General features: G+C 38.3%; 5 protein-coding genes and 1 non-coding gene across 6 annotated transcripts; 4 read left to right on the plus strand and 2 right to left on the minus strand.

Annotated features, from left to right (window-relative positions):
• Positions 1-188: 188 nt before the first annotated feature.
• On the minus strand, positions 189-2300 carry PLB2 (lysophospholipase; the record flags this gene model as incomplete). Its single annotated transcript, XM_033912427.1, has 1 exon — positions 189-2300. The coding sequence occupies one exon, from the start codon at positions 2298-2300 to the stop codon at positions 189-191; it is 2112 nt and encodes a 703-aa protein (XP_033768318.1).
• A 916-nt stretch (positions 2301-3216) lies between these two features.
• On the minus strand, positions 3217-5193 carry PLB1 (lysophospholipase; the record flags this gene model as incomplete). Its single annotated transcript, XM_033912428.1, has 1 exon — positions 3217-5193. The coding sequence occupies one exon, from the start codon at positions 5191-5193 to the stop codon at positions 3217-3219; it is 1977 nt and encodes a 658-aa protein (XP_033768319.1).
• A 1518-nt stretch (positions 5194-6711) lies between these two features.
• On the plus strand, positions 6712-7251 carry ADI1 (acireductone dioxygenase (Ni2+-requiring); the record flags this gene model as incomplete). The annotated part of the gene is made up of 1 exon (XM_033912429.1): positions 6712-7251. The coding sequence occupies one exon, from the start codon at positions 6712-6714 to the stop codon at positions 7249-7251; it is 540 nt and encodes a 179-aa protein (XP_033768320.1).
• Positions 7252-7708: 457 nt separating this feature from the next.
• Positions 7709-8932, plus strand: ANY1 (Any1p; the record flags this gene model as incomplete). The annotated part of the gene is made up of 1 exon (XM_033912430.1): positions 7709-8932. One exon carries the CDS (start codon positions 7709-7711, stop codon positions 8930-8932), a length of 1224 nt encoding a protein of 407 aa, XP_033768321.1.
• Positions 8933-10703: 1771 nt separating this feature from the next.
• Positions 10704-12329, plus strand: HXT2 (hexose transporter HXT2; the record flags this gene model as incomplete). The annotated part of the gene is made up of 1 exon (XM_033912431.1): positions 10704-12329. One exon carries the CDS (start codon positions 10704-10706, stop codon positions 12327-12329), a length of 1626 nt encoding a protein of 541 aa, XP_033768322.1.
• Positions 12330-14739: 2410 nt separating this feature from the next.
• On the plus strand, positions 14740-14811 carry SPAR_Mtrna6E. Its single transcript has one exon. It is a non-coding gene; the product is annotated as a tRNA-Glu (tRNA).
• The last annotated feature ends 217 nt before the right edge of the window (positions 14812-15028 follow it).

Below are 15028 nucleotides of genomic sequence, written 5' to 3' on the forward strand. Positions count from 1 at the left end.
TATTGAGATTCACCTTATTTAACTAGGGATACCAATCTCAAGACTACTTATCAGCCCGCCAAATGCAGCAGAAAGGTTAGCGACAATCTGGGAAACAGAGTTTTCGTATTAATACACATTTGTATACATTTAATTTGGCATTATCCTGGATATAAGGATGTGTTATGTATTGCCTCTCAGAAGAGCTTTTAAATAAGTCCAAATAATGCTGTTATGGCGCCTAACAAACTCATCAGAGTATTAGTGTTCGCATAGGAAATAGCCGCAGCGTTCGCTTTGTTTGCCGTCGAGGAAGAAGAACGAGCTGCGGAAGTAGAAATTGAAGAGGATGAAGAGTTTAAGTTTGAAGTTGTATTCGACGAAGAATTTGAGTTGGAGGTAACATTTGATGAAGTCGAGTTCGATGTAGTGTTTCCAGAACTTGATGAACCTAGGAGAGCCGTTATTGGAATACCGTCAGTAGCCTCAGAGATTGCAGAGGCAATTGCACCGCTTTGATATGTACTGTTACCGGATAGTTCAGGACTAGCTGAAGTACTTAATGTACCATTCCAACAGTAATCGGTAAAACATTTAGTACATTCAGAGGGCAAGGTCGCGTTTAAGCTTTGCTGCTTACGTCTAATGATGGCGCAACCAATACAACCTAAAAAGCTAGAATCGTCGGTAAAGTTGCCCATTGTAGCAGCTTCGAAACCATTTCTGATCATTCCAAGACGTTCAGTAACATTGTAGTTCATTTTCAAAGTACTCTGATTACCATTGAACGAATGTTTTGTGTTTGGAATATATACAACTAAAGGTGGAATATACTCCAAGTCCGTTAAATTTGTTGCATCACAACCGAAAAACGTTGGTTTATCAGTTAGGCCCAAGTTAAGGAAGGTGTTCACATCTGGGACATATGGAAAAGCCATTCCTTTACCTTGCTTAGAAAATTGACGCTCATAAGTGTTGGTCATGCAGACACCACTTGGCCATGATTCATCAGTATTGTCGGATATATCCAAAGCAAACACTACATCTAAATCACGTTCCTTCTTGATTAGTGGAACCAAAGGCAAATTTTGACCATCTTCACCACCATCAACTAAGAACAAATCATCGGCATCAACAATACTGGAAGTATAATTACGGTCAACAAAATCTGTGTCTTTGAATGGATTTGGAGCGTAGATTGCGATGTCATCATCATCTTGGGACAGGTTGTTAACGTACTTGTTGGCAAAAGTATTAATCATTTTGTAATAGGTTGAAGTCGTGGCTTCTAAGGAAAATTCGTTGAATAAACTGGCGGAGGTAGCAATCACAAATCCAGCATTATCGTAACCAGAAACACACTGGTCCTTATTGACTGGTTTACCATTTGTAACATTGGTACCTAGATACTTCACATCCGTAAAGGCGTTCAAAGAAGGATCCCAAGAACCCATTTCGAATGGAGTGAACTCGAAAAGAGTGGCATTCAAATTTATTACAGTGGTGCCCGGGTATCTACCATCTGCAACAGTAATTGGTAAAGGCATTTCACCGTTTTTGAATACATCAACATCCCTCAAAGAAGACCAAGTCAAAGCAGCACCAGCATCTGGTAAGCTTGGAAAGAAGTTGTAGGAGAGTGCACGGCCCCATAAATCCGACAGAGATATATTGAAGCCAGCGTCGGACTTGGCCTGCACTTCTTGTACAATAGATTCCCATCTTTCAATTGTGTAGGTCAAGTTAGAGCCACCTGGATTTACGATAGATTTCGTGATATTCCAGATGGAATCGCTCTCACTCATATGATCTACAATTTCCTGTACAGAGGTCCAATTGTTCCACGCCAAAGTACCTGTCAACCAGTTACCGCCTGACAAACCCGATAGATACGTAGAGCTTTGTAGTAGTCCACCAAGACCGTGCTCGTTAGCACCGTCGGTACGATTGTCCATAGCAGCAATCATGCCGGCGCCACCCAACATGGCACGGTAGCCACCACCAGAGCATGCAATACCAATCTTAGGGACATTGGAAGAGTTACTACCGAAAAGAGTGGATAACAAAGAAGTGTCGCTGAAATTTGAAGTAGCCCTGCTTAAGAAGGAATGTAAAGCTTCCTTGGTATAAGCATCTCTTTTCTTTAACCAATCGGTTTCGGCGGTAGATAAACCGGAAGCATTCCTAACTAAAGAGGTATCATCATCGGGGCAAGAAATCATTGATGGAGCGTAACCACCACCAGTAGTCGACGATGAATCTGTAGCGAGTGAAAGTCCAGAAACTAGCGAGCTAGCCAGTAATATGTTCTGTAACTGCATCTGCGTAAGAAGTGTTACTTTATCAGTGCGTGTGAATTCTAACCTACCTCTAACTTTTCATACGATTTAAAGGGTTACTAAGAAGTAACAAGGTGAAAGACGTTTCCAATGGCTTGTAAAAATAACTAATCGTGCCCATATATAAGGAACATTCTACTCCACATGAGGTAGCAGGAAACGGGAATCTCACCTTATTATTCTTTGTCCTTTTTTTACCTTTTTTTGAATTTTTTTTCACTTTCTTCTGTTGGTAAACAACGCCAAGATGGAGAAGAATATGCGGAAGAAAGGTCCGCAAGGTAGAAAATTGTTGAAAAAGGCAACGCGTCCCTTTGTAGGAGCTTTTTGAAGGCGTATACGAGCCGAAGAAAACCTTATATCCCAGTTTGATCAGGCCGGCTGTATTGGGTGCCACGGTAACTCTGCCTAAGGCACCGCCGTTGGAAAGTATATCCTTAACCTAGTCGCGGGAATCATCCAGTGTATGCACCCTTTGTCGTACAACTGAATTGGGTATCTTACACTCATCTCTGAGGTGAAAAAAACAAGAAGTACCAGATTATCAAAAACTGGGAGAAGGAAACCGTTCATTTTCATGAAAAGTGCAGATAACATGGGATTGCGATTTGGCATGCAGGTCTCGAGCATATCTGCAAGCCTGACTTTCTCCCACTACATTTTTAGCCTATTTAAATATCTTCAAAGAAAGTAGTACACTAGTATATCTATATATAGATATATATGTATATATGGAAGGCCCCTGGTATGTAAATGTTTATGCTCGTAAGATTTTGAGAGTTTGCACAAAAATAAGATGTGGTATGCACTTGAGGCTTTGCAAACTACTTGTATGTGATATGTTGCACTCTTCTCGTTGTCGTATTCATTTCAAAAGAGTTCGAAACAAAGCAAGAGCTTAAATTAGACCAAAGACGGCACTAATGACACTCAAGACACCAATAAAAGTATTGGTGTTTAGGTTAGAATAATTTGCCAAAGCATTGCCCGCGTTTTTCTTGTGAGTGGAAGACCCAGAGGCAGAGGCAGAGGCAGAGGCAGAGGCGGCAGCAGCAGAGGCAGACAAGGAAGCAGAAGAAGAATAATCATCGTTTCCTATACCGGAGACTGACCTACTGTCTATTGTACCGTTCCAGCAGTAGTTGGTGAAACACTGACTGCATTCAGATGGCAATGTGGCATTCAAGCTTTGTTGCTTACGCCTGATGATAGCGCAACCGACACAGCCCAAGAAATCAGAATCATCAGTAAAATTACCCATCGTGGCGGCTTCAAACCCATTTTTGATCATACCAAGGCGTTCTGAATCCGAGTATGACATCTTAAATGTACTTTGGTTACCATTAAATGAATGTCTTGAATTTGGAACGTAAACAATTAATGGTGGGATATACTCCAAATCTGTCAAATTCCTTGCATCACAACCAAAAAAGGTTGGCTTTTTGTTCAATCCCAAGTTGACGAACGTGTTTACATCAGGAACATAAGGGAAAGACAAATTGAGGCCTTGACCGCCAAATTGACGTTGATAAGTATTAACCAATGAGGCACCATCTGGCCAATAATCGTTAGTATCAGCAGAATTGTCCAAAGCAAAAATAACATCCAGTTCACGTTCCTTTTGCAACAATGGAACTAATGGAATATTTTGGTTATCTTCACCACCATCGACCAAAAATAGATAGTCAGATTCGATAATACTGGAGGTTGCGTTCTTTTGAAGAAAATCAGCTTCTTTGAATGGATTAGGGGCGTAAATTGCAATATCATCACTATTGTCGGATAAATCTTCCAAGAAATCGGTAGCTAAGTTGGCAATGAATGATGGTAAACCGGTGGAATTTAATTGTAGTAAAAATTGGTTAAACAAAGTAGATGAAGTGGCCGTTATGAAACCAGTGTTGTCAAACCCAGCAATGCATTGACCCTTATTAACTGGTTTACCGTTTGTAACATTGGTACCTAGATACTTCACATCGGTGAATGCGTTCAAAGTGGGGTCCCAAGAGCCCATCTCAAAGGGATTGAACTCGAAAAGAGTGGCATTTAAGTTAATAACGGTGGTACCCGGGTATCTACCATCTGCGACGGTGATAGGGAAGGGCATTTCGGCGTTCTTGAACACGTCAGCTTCCCTTAAGGTTGACCATGTATACCCTACGCCGCCACGGTATAAGTTTGGCCAAAAATTGTACGCAAGAGCGCGACCCCACACATCCGCCAAAGAGATGTTGAAACCGGCATCTTGTTTAGCTTGAACGTCATCTGATATGTCGTCCCATCTACTTCCAGTCTTGAAGATGTTGATGCCACCCGGAGTAAGGATCGAGTGAGAAATGTCCCAAATTGAATTAGATTCTGTTGTGTTATCCACTATGGCTTGCACAGAGGTCCAGTTATTCCAGGCCAAAGTACTCGTCAACCAGTTACCTCCTGACAGACCTGCAAGGTAAGTTGCACCTTGCAGCAGCCCACCAAGGCCATGCTCATTGGCACCGTCTGTACGATTGTCCATAGCAGCAATCATACCGGCACCAGACAACATGGCACGGTAACCACCACCAGAACAGGCGACAGCAATCTTAGGCATATTGGAAGAGTTACTACCGAAAAGAGTGGATAGCAAAGAAGTGTCGCTGAAATTTGAAGTAGCCCTGTCCAAGAAAGAATGCAAGGCCTGCTTAGTGTATGCATCTCTTTTTTTCAGCCATTCCGTTTCGTTATCTGATAAGCCAGAGGCTTCTCTAACCAAGTTTATATCATCATCACAAGTTACGTTCGCAGGAACGTAACTATTATTTGGTGACCAAGCTTCAACATTCTCTGCCAGAGCAGTCAAAACTGTAGCAGAAACCAACAAACTCTGCAACTTCATTGTTATGGTTTATTTTATTTTTCTCTGACGGTAATTTCGTATATTATATTGTTGTATAAAACAAAAACAAAAAAGAGCTAAGAAACAGAAGAGAACGAAGAATTGACCAGTTAGTGTTGCCTTTTAAATGTGTAGCCCTACAGCAAAGAAATGTTCTCGTCGGTTGACAGTGATAGTAGTGTCTTTATATATTGGATGAAACGGTTTACTTAAGCAGTAAGAAGAGAATAAAGTAATTAAGTCATCTTCTAAGCAAAAATAGGAGATGTTGGTGAATGTTGCTTAACTGAGAAAATGTGCGGGAATAAGGCGAGCAAGTTGTCGTTACCGCATAAGGTTATTTCCCGTTATAGATAAGGGCGTAAACCGCATATTAGTGAGGAAATGCGAAGTTGGAAACGGACTTTTTAGGTCTCTTCGTAGAAGTCCGTGCAGAAAACCCATACGTCCACTGTATTTCACCACTCTCCGCGGAATACGAAAGCTTCCAAAGGAATAGAATACACGTCAGGACCCCGCTGCGCCGCTTTACGCAGGGCAATTTCGGGGACGAAGGGGGCTGAAAGGAGGCAACTCTGACCCAAGGCAAGTAGACGGGAACCCTTTTATTGACATGTGCTTGCAGGCGACTTTTACTGTACTGTGTCCCCAATCAAGCATTACAGTGGGTAGCTGCAAGAAATTGTTAGCGGTCAGGTCGGACAAGCAATTGTCAGGACTTTGGTCTGGAAGAGGAGTAAATGAGCAAGTATTCTTCCTAAAGCTTAACGAGCAATGAGGATCGCGTGAGTGCTAACAGGCGCAATCACGACAATCGCCAGTGGAAACCACGCAGGCAAAGATTGTTTTCACTCAAGTACTCGGAGTCTTGCTATTTTTTAAGGGCTTTGCCGGTGCGCTAAATAGTAGGCTAAGCGAGTTTCATTGCCCGCAAAAAACCTTACTCGAGTAAAAAAGTCATATATCTTGTATACGTAAAAACATACTGTGACTGCTGAAGATGTGAGTGAGCACCCCATCACATGTCTTCTTTCCTCTAAATCAATGCTAAGCCACTCCTTCAGTATAAGCATATTGCAGGGACCCATTTCATTCTTCAAATTAATTTTGTTTTTAACTCTGGTTCCTTTTTGTTCCTTCTCGTTTTCCCCTTATAAACCATGCGGAAGCAGCAACAACTGCCATCTTGTCAATTACTCTCACGCGCGCAAATCATATCGTTTGCTTGTATAGTGAAATGCTTTTTTAGAATAGCATAAAAGAGATAAGATAGCCTAAGGGCGAGATGAAAGGTAACTTCTGCAAGCCTTCTTTGCATTGATGACTGAAAGGGCCCTCACTAGAGCCGCTCGACAGGGCGACGCCACAGTGGGGTCGCTAACACCGAAATATGCATATTGAAAAACATCGAAGTATAAAAAGAACAAGAGAGTGCGGTATCTGCAGGTCAAAGAAAATCGATAACCATCAAGCAAGAAAGACTATAAACATTGTAAAAAAGTCAAAAGTTAAATTGAAATGGTGAAGGTATACATCCATGATAACAAGGACTACTTAGATTATCGCGCACCCCACAATTCTGGGATGGAACTTTCCTTGAATGAGCTAGCAAAATTAGGAGTAATTTATAAATACTGTGCAAACGAGGGAGAAGTGGATGAAATTGCCAGGGAAAGAGAATATAAAAATAGAGATGTGGTCGACATTTACAAAGGTTCCTTCAATAGTGAAACAGAGTTTAATGAAAAATTAGCAATGTTTTACCAAGAGCATTTACATGAAGACGAAGAAATAAGATATTGCCTCGAAGGCACGGGATACTTTGACGTCAGAGATGCTTCTACACCAGAAAACTGGGTCAGGTGCCTGGTAGAGCCAGGGGATCTACTGATCCTTCCACCTGGCATTTATCACCGTTTCACCTTGACAACTAGCAACCACATCAAGGCCTTGAGACTATTTAAGGACGAGCCCAAATGGCAAGCCATCAACAGATCAAGTCAGGCTGATTCGTTGCCTGTACGCAAGGACTACATTGCCCAGATCAATCAGTACTAAATACTGCATCATAATATATCATTCTTAATATCTTACTTCTTTATATCTTTAAAGTGGCGTAGGGTGACTTTTCCCGTCGAGAATGATTTTTAGTCTGTGAAATGGGAAAGGAAAAAAACACCAAAACTGGAAAAAGAAACACCGGAAGTTTGAACTATTTTCGTATTATTTTTAAATTTAGATGGTGGTGAAATATTCATCTTTTCCTTCATTTATCTGCATACTTCTTCTATGGACCATAGTGAAAAGTATAGGCCATAGTTATAATATCAAAAAGCAAAGCCTTACACTATTCATAAACGTCAACAACCCTGCAAGCCAAAAACGATACGACATCCAATATTTTTGATTTGGTTTCAGCGCCCTATTTTTTTATACAAAACTATACGCATTCTGTTGCATTCCTTTCTTTATAAATCCAAAAAAAACTCATACTTTCCATAGATAAAGCTAGAGAATGTCAACAACAACAATAGGTCCATTAGATGCTACTTTAATAAAAGACGTTGCAGTTGCTACTGCTACCAAAGCATCATACGACATGGGCGACACTATATATTCGTATCTACCCAAGGTCGACCAATTTTATATTCCTGAATGGCTTACAATGCAATTCATTGCTAACAATCTGATCAGTTTCACCCCCCTATTTTCTTATGGTACCACGATCATCAGCATTGAGAAATGTAAGACTGCTTTGGGGTTTTCCATAGATATTTGTGCCACAATGTTGATCGCTAGTATCTTAAGGATATCTTACTATCTCATAACACCATACGAAATCACTTTGTTAAGACAGTCATTAGTGATGATTTTTATTCAACTGATTTTGCTAAGAACAAGTTTGAAATATAGACCTGATGAATACAAATACCAAAATCTGACCGATGTGGAGTCGCTGTCACACTTAATCCATGACATATGGTTCGAGTTTTTCAGCTGCATTAATAGACCGAAATTTCTAAGTGAAGACTGGAAGAACTTGATCAAATCACTATCATTTACAAATTTATTGAAATTTTCATTCAAAATTTTCTTGGCATTTTTTTACAAAATTTTAAAATTCTTCGACCCGAATTTTAAAAGAATTGGAGCGTTTTGGCAGTGGGATGACGATAAAAATTTCTGGAGATTTTTAGCGCTTTTTGCAACTGTACAAATATTAGTCACATTTTTTATCTCTAACATTTTAAACTGGGACTCATTAGCTCAAGGGCTAGGCTCTATCATAGGGTCGTTGGGTTTATTGGTGGAGTCTCTTTTGCCATTACCACAAATCGCCATTCTCTATAAATTGAAATCTGTCCAAGGTTTCAAATTGATTCTCTTGGTAAGCTGGCTTTGTGGTGATACATTGAAAATCACGTACCTAATATTTGGTGCAAAGAACATTTCCGCCTTATTTGTTATTTTTGCATTATTTCAAATGTCATTAGATTTTTACATCGGCGGTCAATATATTTACTACAGATACTATTATCCAAAGCTAAGGCACCAACATCACCCCAATGACAGTAATTCACCATCAGATGAAGATGAAAGCGAAATGTACGAATTAGATCTTTTCAATACCTTACAAAAGGATGTTGAAAAGGCCTTGAAACAGGATAGTAATGATACGCCGGATTCATTTCAAGATCATCAAGTAGGTAAATCTCAGGCAAATGCGGTAACGGTATAAAAATTTGTCGGGTTTGCAAACAAAAAAGTTGATAGAGAGGTTTTTTATATTTTAGATATATGCATTCATAATTCGATATATACATGCATGCATATCTCAAGTACAACATTACCATCGTTGTAATTACCTGTTCAATATCGCCTCCTCTATGTGCCTTTGAAAGGAAAGAATGATATAGTCGCACCTCAGCAAGCAGTTTTTCATAGGCATATGGATCTGATAATTCGAACATCGCTGTACTACCACATAATATTGCATTGGCAAAATAAAGCTGCCTATCAATATTCAAAAATTTCTACAGTGATATTCATTTTTGATTCACAGCCATGGTAAGATTATATTGTTATAAAGCAATGTCCACTTACCACTTCTTATTAATATTCTTTAATCTCTGTATGTAATATCTAGAATTTCATCTGATATCCTCAATTCTCTTCATGTTAGCCTTGAGTCTCTAGGCAGCCATATTAAAAAAACATGGCTTGAAAAGTCCCTCGTGCCGCTTGTATACAATGATAGTCAAGATAGACTCCCGCACTGTGTTGTAAAGCATTTTTTTTTTATTTATTTTTGTAGACGGAATGGTATGTTTGGGCAGAATTTTTCAAAGTGCCAGGGCAACAAAAAAACATAAATCCTTTGCGTGAAAAAGTAACATTTGGTAAAATTCAAACAAATCGTGCCCACTTCTCAAACTTAGTTGTGATCAATGCTAATTTGTCCACACGCTGATAGGAGGCTGCAGAGCCAAAAAGAATTTACTCGGTATGAAAAGTTTCAACCGATCTAATACAGAAATGAACAATCGAAAAGTTATGACGTAGAAAATAAAAAAAAAAACCTGCTGTTTTTCTTCTGGAGAAGAAAAAAAATTATTTCTTTTACTTAAACGAAGATGGGGTTTCGTAGTCACAAAAGAACAAGCAAAATTCTAGTTGACAGGTCAGTTAAGGCACAAAAAAAGAAATATTAATTACTACTATCAAGATACCGCAGCAAAAAGAAAAATAACCGGGGAAGAATAATAACAAAATGGACTGCTTTTCCTTTTTACGCTTCTTTTTCTCTTAATTCTTCCCCACTCTTTCTCCACGTGGCTTTGCTTTCCCCATACTTTTTCGTCATCTGAGAGACGCTACACGATAGTACAGAGAAAAGAAACAGGGGGACGAAGAGAGGAGAGGAAAAACAAAAACATAATTTTCCGTGAAACAAATTCTTTTTTTCCATTGCACAACTTCTTTTCCTCCCACACATATGACGCCTCACAGAGAGCTCGCAGCTTTACTTTTAAGTTTCTTTTTCTCCTCACGGCGCAACTACTAACTTAATCTAATCTCTATGAATCCGGAGAAAAGCGGGGTCTTTTACCCAATAAAATTTTCCGAAATCCATTTCCTACGCGTTTTATTAGGGAAGTGAACGGGTGGCTTTCACCTGTTTTTCCATCATTTTAGTTTTTCGCAAGCCATGTGTGCCTTTTTGTTTTTGCGATGGCGAAGCAGGGCTTGAAAAATCAACAGCACGCCGCTTAACGATAGTAATAGGCCACACAATTAACGTAGACGACAACATAAGTTGTCCAGTTTTCATGTTTTCCAAAAAATTAGCAGAACCCCACCAAATTTTTCATCTTCCCGGATATACAAATGATATAAAAAGCGATTACAATTCTACATTCTAACCAGATTTGAGATCGTTTTTCTATGTTCTTACAATCAGCTTATAAAAACAGCAAGAATACATTACAACAAGACTTGAAAAACAAAAAATGTCTGAATTCGCTACTAGCCGCGTCGAAAGTGGCTCACAACCAACTTCTATGCACTCTACTCCGGTAGTGCAGAAACTAGAGACGGATGAATCTCCCATTCAAACTAAATCTGAATACACCAACGCTGAACTTCCAGCAAAGCCAATCGCTGCATATTGGACTGTTATCTGTTTATGTCTAATGATTGCATTTGGTGGTTTCGTCTTTGGTTGGGATACCGGTACCATCTCTGGTTTTGTTAATCAAACCGATTTCAAAAGAAGATTTGGTCAAATGAAATCTGATGGTACTTATTATCTTTCTGATGTCCGGACTGGTTTGATCGTTGGTATCTTCAATATTGGTTGTGCCATTGGTGGGTTAACCTTAGGACGTCTAGGTGATATGTATGGACGTAGAATTGGTTTAATGTGCGTCGTTCTGGTATACATCGTTGGTATTGTGATTCAAATTGCTTCTAGTAACAAATGGTACCAGTATTTCATTGGCAGAATTGTCTCCGGTATGGGTGTCGGTGGTATTGCTGTCCTATCTCCAACTTTGATTTCCGAAACAGCTCCAAAACACATTAGAGGTACTTGTGTCTCTTTCTATCAATTAATGATCACTCTAGGTATTTTCTTAGGTTACTGCACCAACTATGGTACTAAGGACTACTCAAATTCAGTTCAATGGAGAGTTCCCTTGGGTTTGAACTTTGCCTTTGCTATTTTCATGATCGCAGGTATGTTAATGGTTCCAGAATCTCCAAGATTTTTGGTCGAAAAAGGCAGGTACGAAGATGCTAAACGTTCTTTGGCGAAATCTAACAAGGTCACGGTTGAAGATCCTAGTATTATTGCTGAAATGGACACAATCATGGCCAACGTTGAAACTGAAAGATTAGCCGGTAACGCTACCTGGGGTGAATTATTTTCTAGCAAAGGGGCTATTTTACCTCGTGTAATTATGGGTATTATGATTCAATCCTTACAACAATTAACCGGTAACAACTACTTCTTCTATTATGGTACCACAATTTTCAACGCAGTCGGCATGAAAGATTCCTTCCAAACTTCTATTGTTTTAGGTATAGTCAACTTCGCATCTACATTCGTGGCTTTATACACTGTTGATAAATTTGGCCGTCGTAAGTGTCTATTGGGTGGTTCTGCTTCCATGGCTATTTGTTTCGTTATCTTCTCTACTGTCGGTGTTACAAGCCTATACCCAAATGGTAAGGATCAACCATCTTCTAAGGCTGCCGGTAATGTCATGATTGTCTTCACCTGTTTGTTCATTTTCTTCTTTGCCATTAGTTGGGCCCCAATTGCTTACGTCATTGTTGCAGAATCTTATCCCTTACGTGTAAAAAATCGTGCTATGGCTATTGCTGTTGGTGCTAACTGGATTTGGGGTTTCTTGATTGGTTTCTTCACTCCTTTCATTACAAGTGCCATTGGCTTTTCATATGGTTATGTCTTCATGGGATGCTTAGTATTTTCATTCTTCTACGTCTTTTTCTTCGTCTGTGAAACCAAGGGCTTAACACTAGAGGAAGTTAATGAAATGTATGTTGAGGGTGTCAAACCATGGAAGTCTGGTAACTGGATCTCAAAAGAGAACAGGGTTTCCGAAGAATAAGAGATTATACTTAAATTAAGACTTCTTTTCTTTTTCTTAAGGCTAATGGCTACTAATACTTTAATAGATTATCTAAATATTTTTTATTTAACGATTTTTAATGACGTTTTTATTGTACCATTCATTTATTTAGATTTTTTTACTGACTCACGGAATTTGCTTCAAAAAGTTCTCAAATACGTCTGGCAAAACTTTAAATGCGGCTTGAAGGTATCGACATTATAGAAATACGTGCCAAATATTATCATATGTGGACCCAAATTTTTTCCTAGAAAACGGCCTAACGTATTGCGGTGACTAATTTAGATGCCTGGCTGCTCAAATATTAAAATACTTTTTAAAGAGAAAGCCAGCCACCGTTTATGACAAAGAAGTGCCTAAAGCTTTACTATACAAGACAGTGACCAAAAGTAATTGCTCAGAAACATATGTGCTAGTGGACCGTTAACTGAAGGCTAACGTGACGTTTGACTTTTTATGACTTTGAAAAGTCATCTACGTGAATCATTAATATTTAAAAAAGTCCTCACGATCGACAGAATTGTCTAGATCAAAGCGGGAATCTTATCTTCATACAAAAAAAGTGAAATTCAGGATCAACAGTATCATTAAAATCATAGTACCCTGCAAGGTCTTTCTATGGATAAAGAACGAACGGCTCGAGAGCGAACTACATGCACTTTATTAATGCTATCGCAATAATAATCTAATTTCTATTTTTGAGAGCCACCAGAACGGTGATACCAAAACATCTATGATATATAGGTTAAAAGTAGACAGGGCGTTAAACTAGAGCCGGCAAAATCAAATTCCAAAACTATTTTATTGCTTAGATTTTATATCTAAGATTATTATTGATACTGAGCTACTGAACTTTAAAAGGAAAACAAAAGTGCCGATTGTTGCATAGTAACCTCACCTATGGGTACGCGAAAAGTTGAACAGCTATAAGTGTTGGTCAATCTCGGGGAGAACTTCTAGTATGTTCTAAATACCTATAATATTGCCTCCATCATGTAGTAAAAATTCAAACAATTACCTGAAAATTCATCCCATTCTCATGCTTAATGTTATATTATACATTGTTTTATTTATGGAATGAAAAAAAAACTCATTATAATATTAAAATTAATATCATTCATGAAGAGAATATAATGTTCTGTGGATTCGGTTTTCGTAATCACGAAGTACAATGTCATGATGTCAGTGGCTTACTTTGACATGCCAAGAACAAAATGATGACGATTTAGATATGGTTTAACCGGTCTTATAATTCCCGTCCTCTTTTTACATTGTATACGATAATATCATGGTAAAATAGAAAACTTCTAGTCATTCGACGATAGTAGATTCTTATTCTACAAACGAATTGTTACTTATAGCTATAATAATATCAAACACCCCAGTTTTTTGAAGCAAATATTTATAACTGCGGAAGCGAGTGGCTTATCATTATTCACAAGTTACTATACTAATTATCTAAGTGTGTGCATCATATACTAATGGACCCCTGTATATGTTTACATGTTATTGTGCCTACGGAATAATAAAGGAAATGCAAATGAGTTGTTCAGACAATGATGCAATGCAAAGTCAAAGACGCATTAATAGAACAATTGCGTTGAATTTTTATATATATATATAAATTTTTGGAATGTGAAATAACTTTCTTCGATTGACAACTACTCACGTTATTAGTACATCATCATATATGGTGTAACACGGTGACGTAAATGACGAGAAACAGTAATCAATTTGGTAGAAGCTGAAACTTACAGGTTGATAACCTAATAGGTTAACGAATGACACAGTATTAGTTGAAAGATGAAGCGTTAGTACTATCATGTAGAATTTATCAATTTCAAATTACTGTCATATTAAGATTATTCGTGAGCATTGGGGGGAATAATTAGATAATTGCTGGGATTCCATTGTTGCTAAAGGCTATGATATAGGTATACAGAATATAATAAAAGTTCTCCTCGAGGATGTAGGAATCCACAAAAGACGTCGATAATTCTACAGAATAATAATATTATTTCTTCTTTCGTTTTATATGTTGTCATCCATTACCCTATTACGTTATCAATCCTTGCATCTCAGCTTCCATTAGATGGGATAACTGTTTCTCAATCTTTATGTCATCTTCTTACACCGCATGTGATAATATACTAGTAACATGAATGCTACCAAATAGATGATATTAGAATTTCATTCGAACATATCTCAATATTCACTTAAATCTCGATAAGAATATTAGTTTTTATTCTAATTAAAAATAGCACCTAACTATTACTTATCAACGATAACAAAAGCAAACATTTGTTCCTTCAAGAGTTTGCATGAAATGGTGCCAATTTTAGATTCAAGTGTAAGCTCCTAAAAGTTAAAAAAATTTCAAGATTTATAATCCGATATAGTGTAACGGCTATCACATCACGCTTTCACCGTGGAGACCGGGGTTCGACTCCCCGTATCGGAGGATATATTGCATTTTAAATTTTTCAAGACATATGCGAATTTTTTTTTTTTTTTTCACGTCGACAAGGTATTTTCCGGTCATATATGGCCAATAAAATGGATACAATTTCATAGAAAATATTATACGCTTCGAAGCATTCTGAAAAAAGTTGTCATTAGTAAAGATTGAGTATAGGGTTCATTAAACGCAGAGTAGTAGTTGAGCTGAAATTCGTTTA

Source organism: Saccharomyces paradoxus, chromosome XIII (assembly GCF_002079055.1).
Source record: "Saccharomyces paradoxus chromosome XIII, complete sequence".
Lineage (NCBI taxonomy): Eukaryota > Fungi > Ascomycota > Saccharomycetes > Saccharomycetales > Saccharomycetaceae > Saccharomyces > Saccharomyces paradoxus.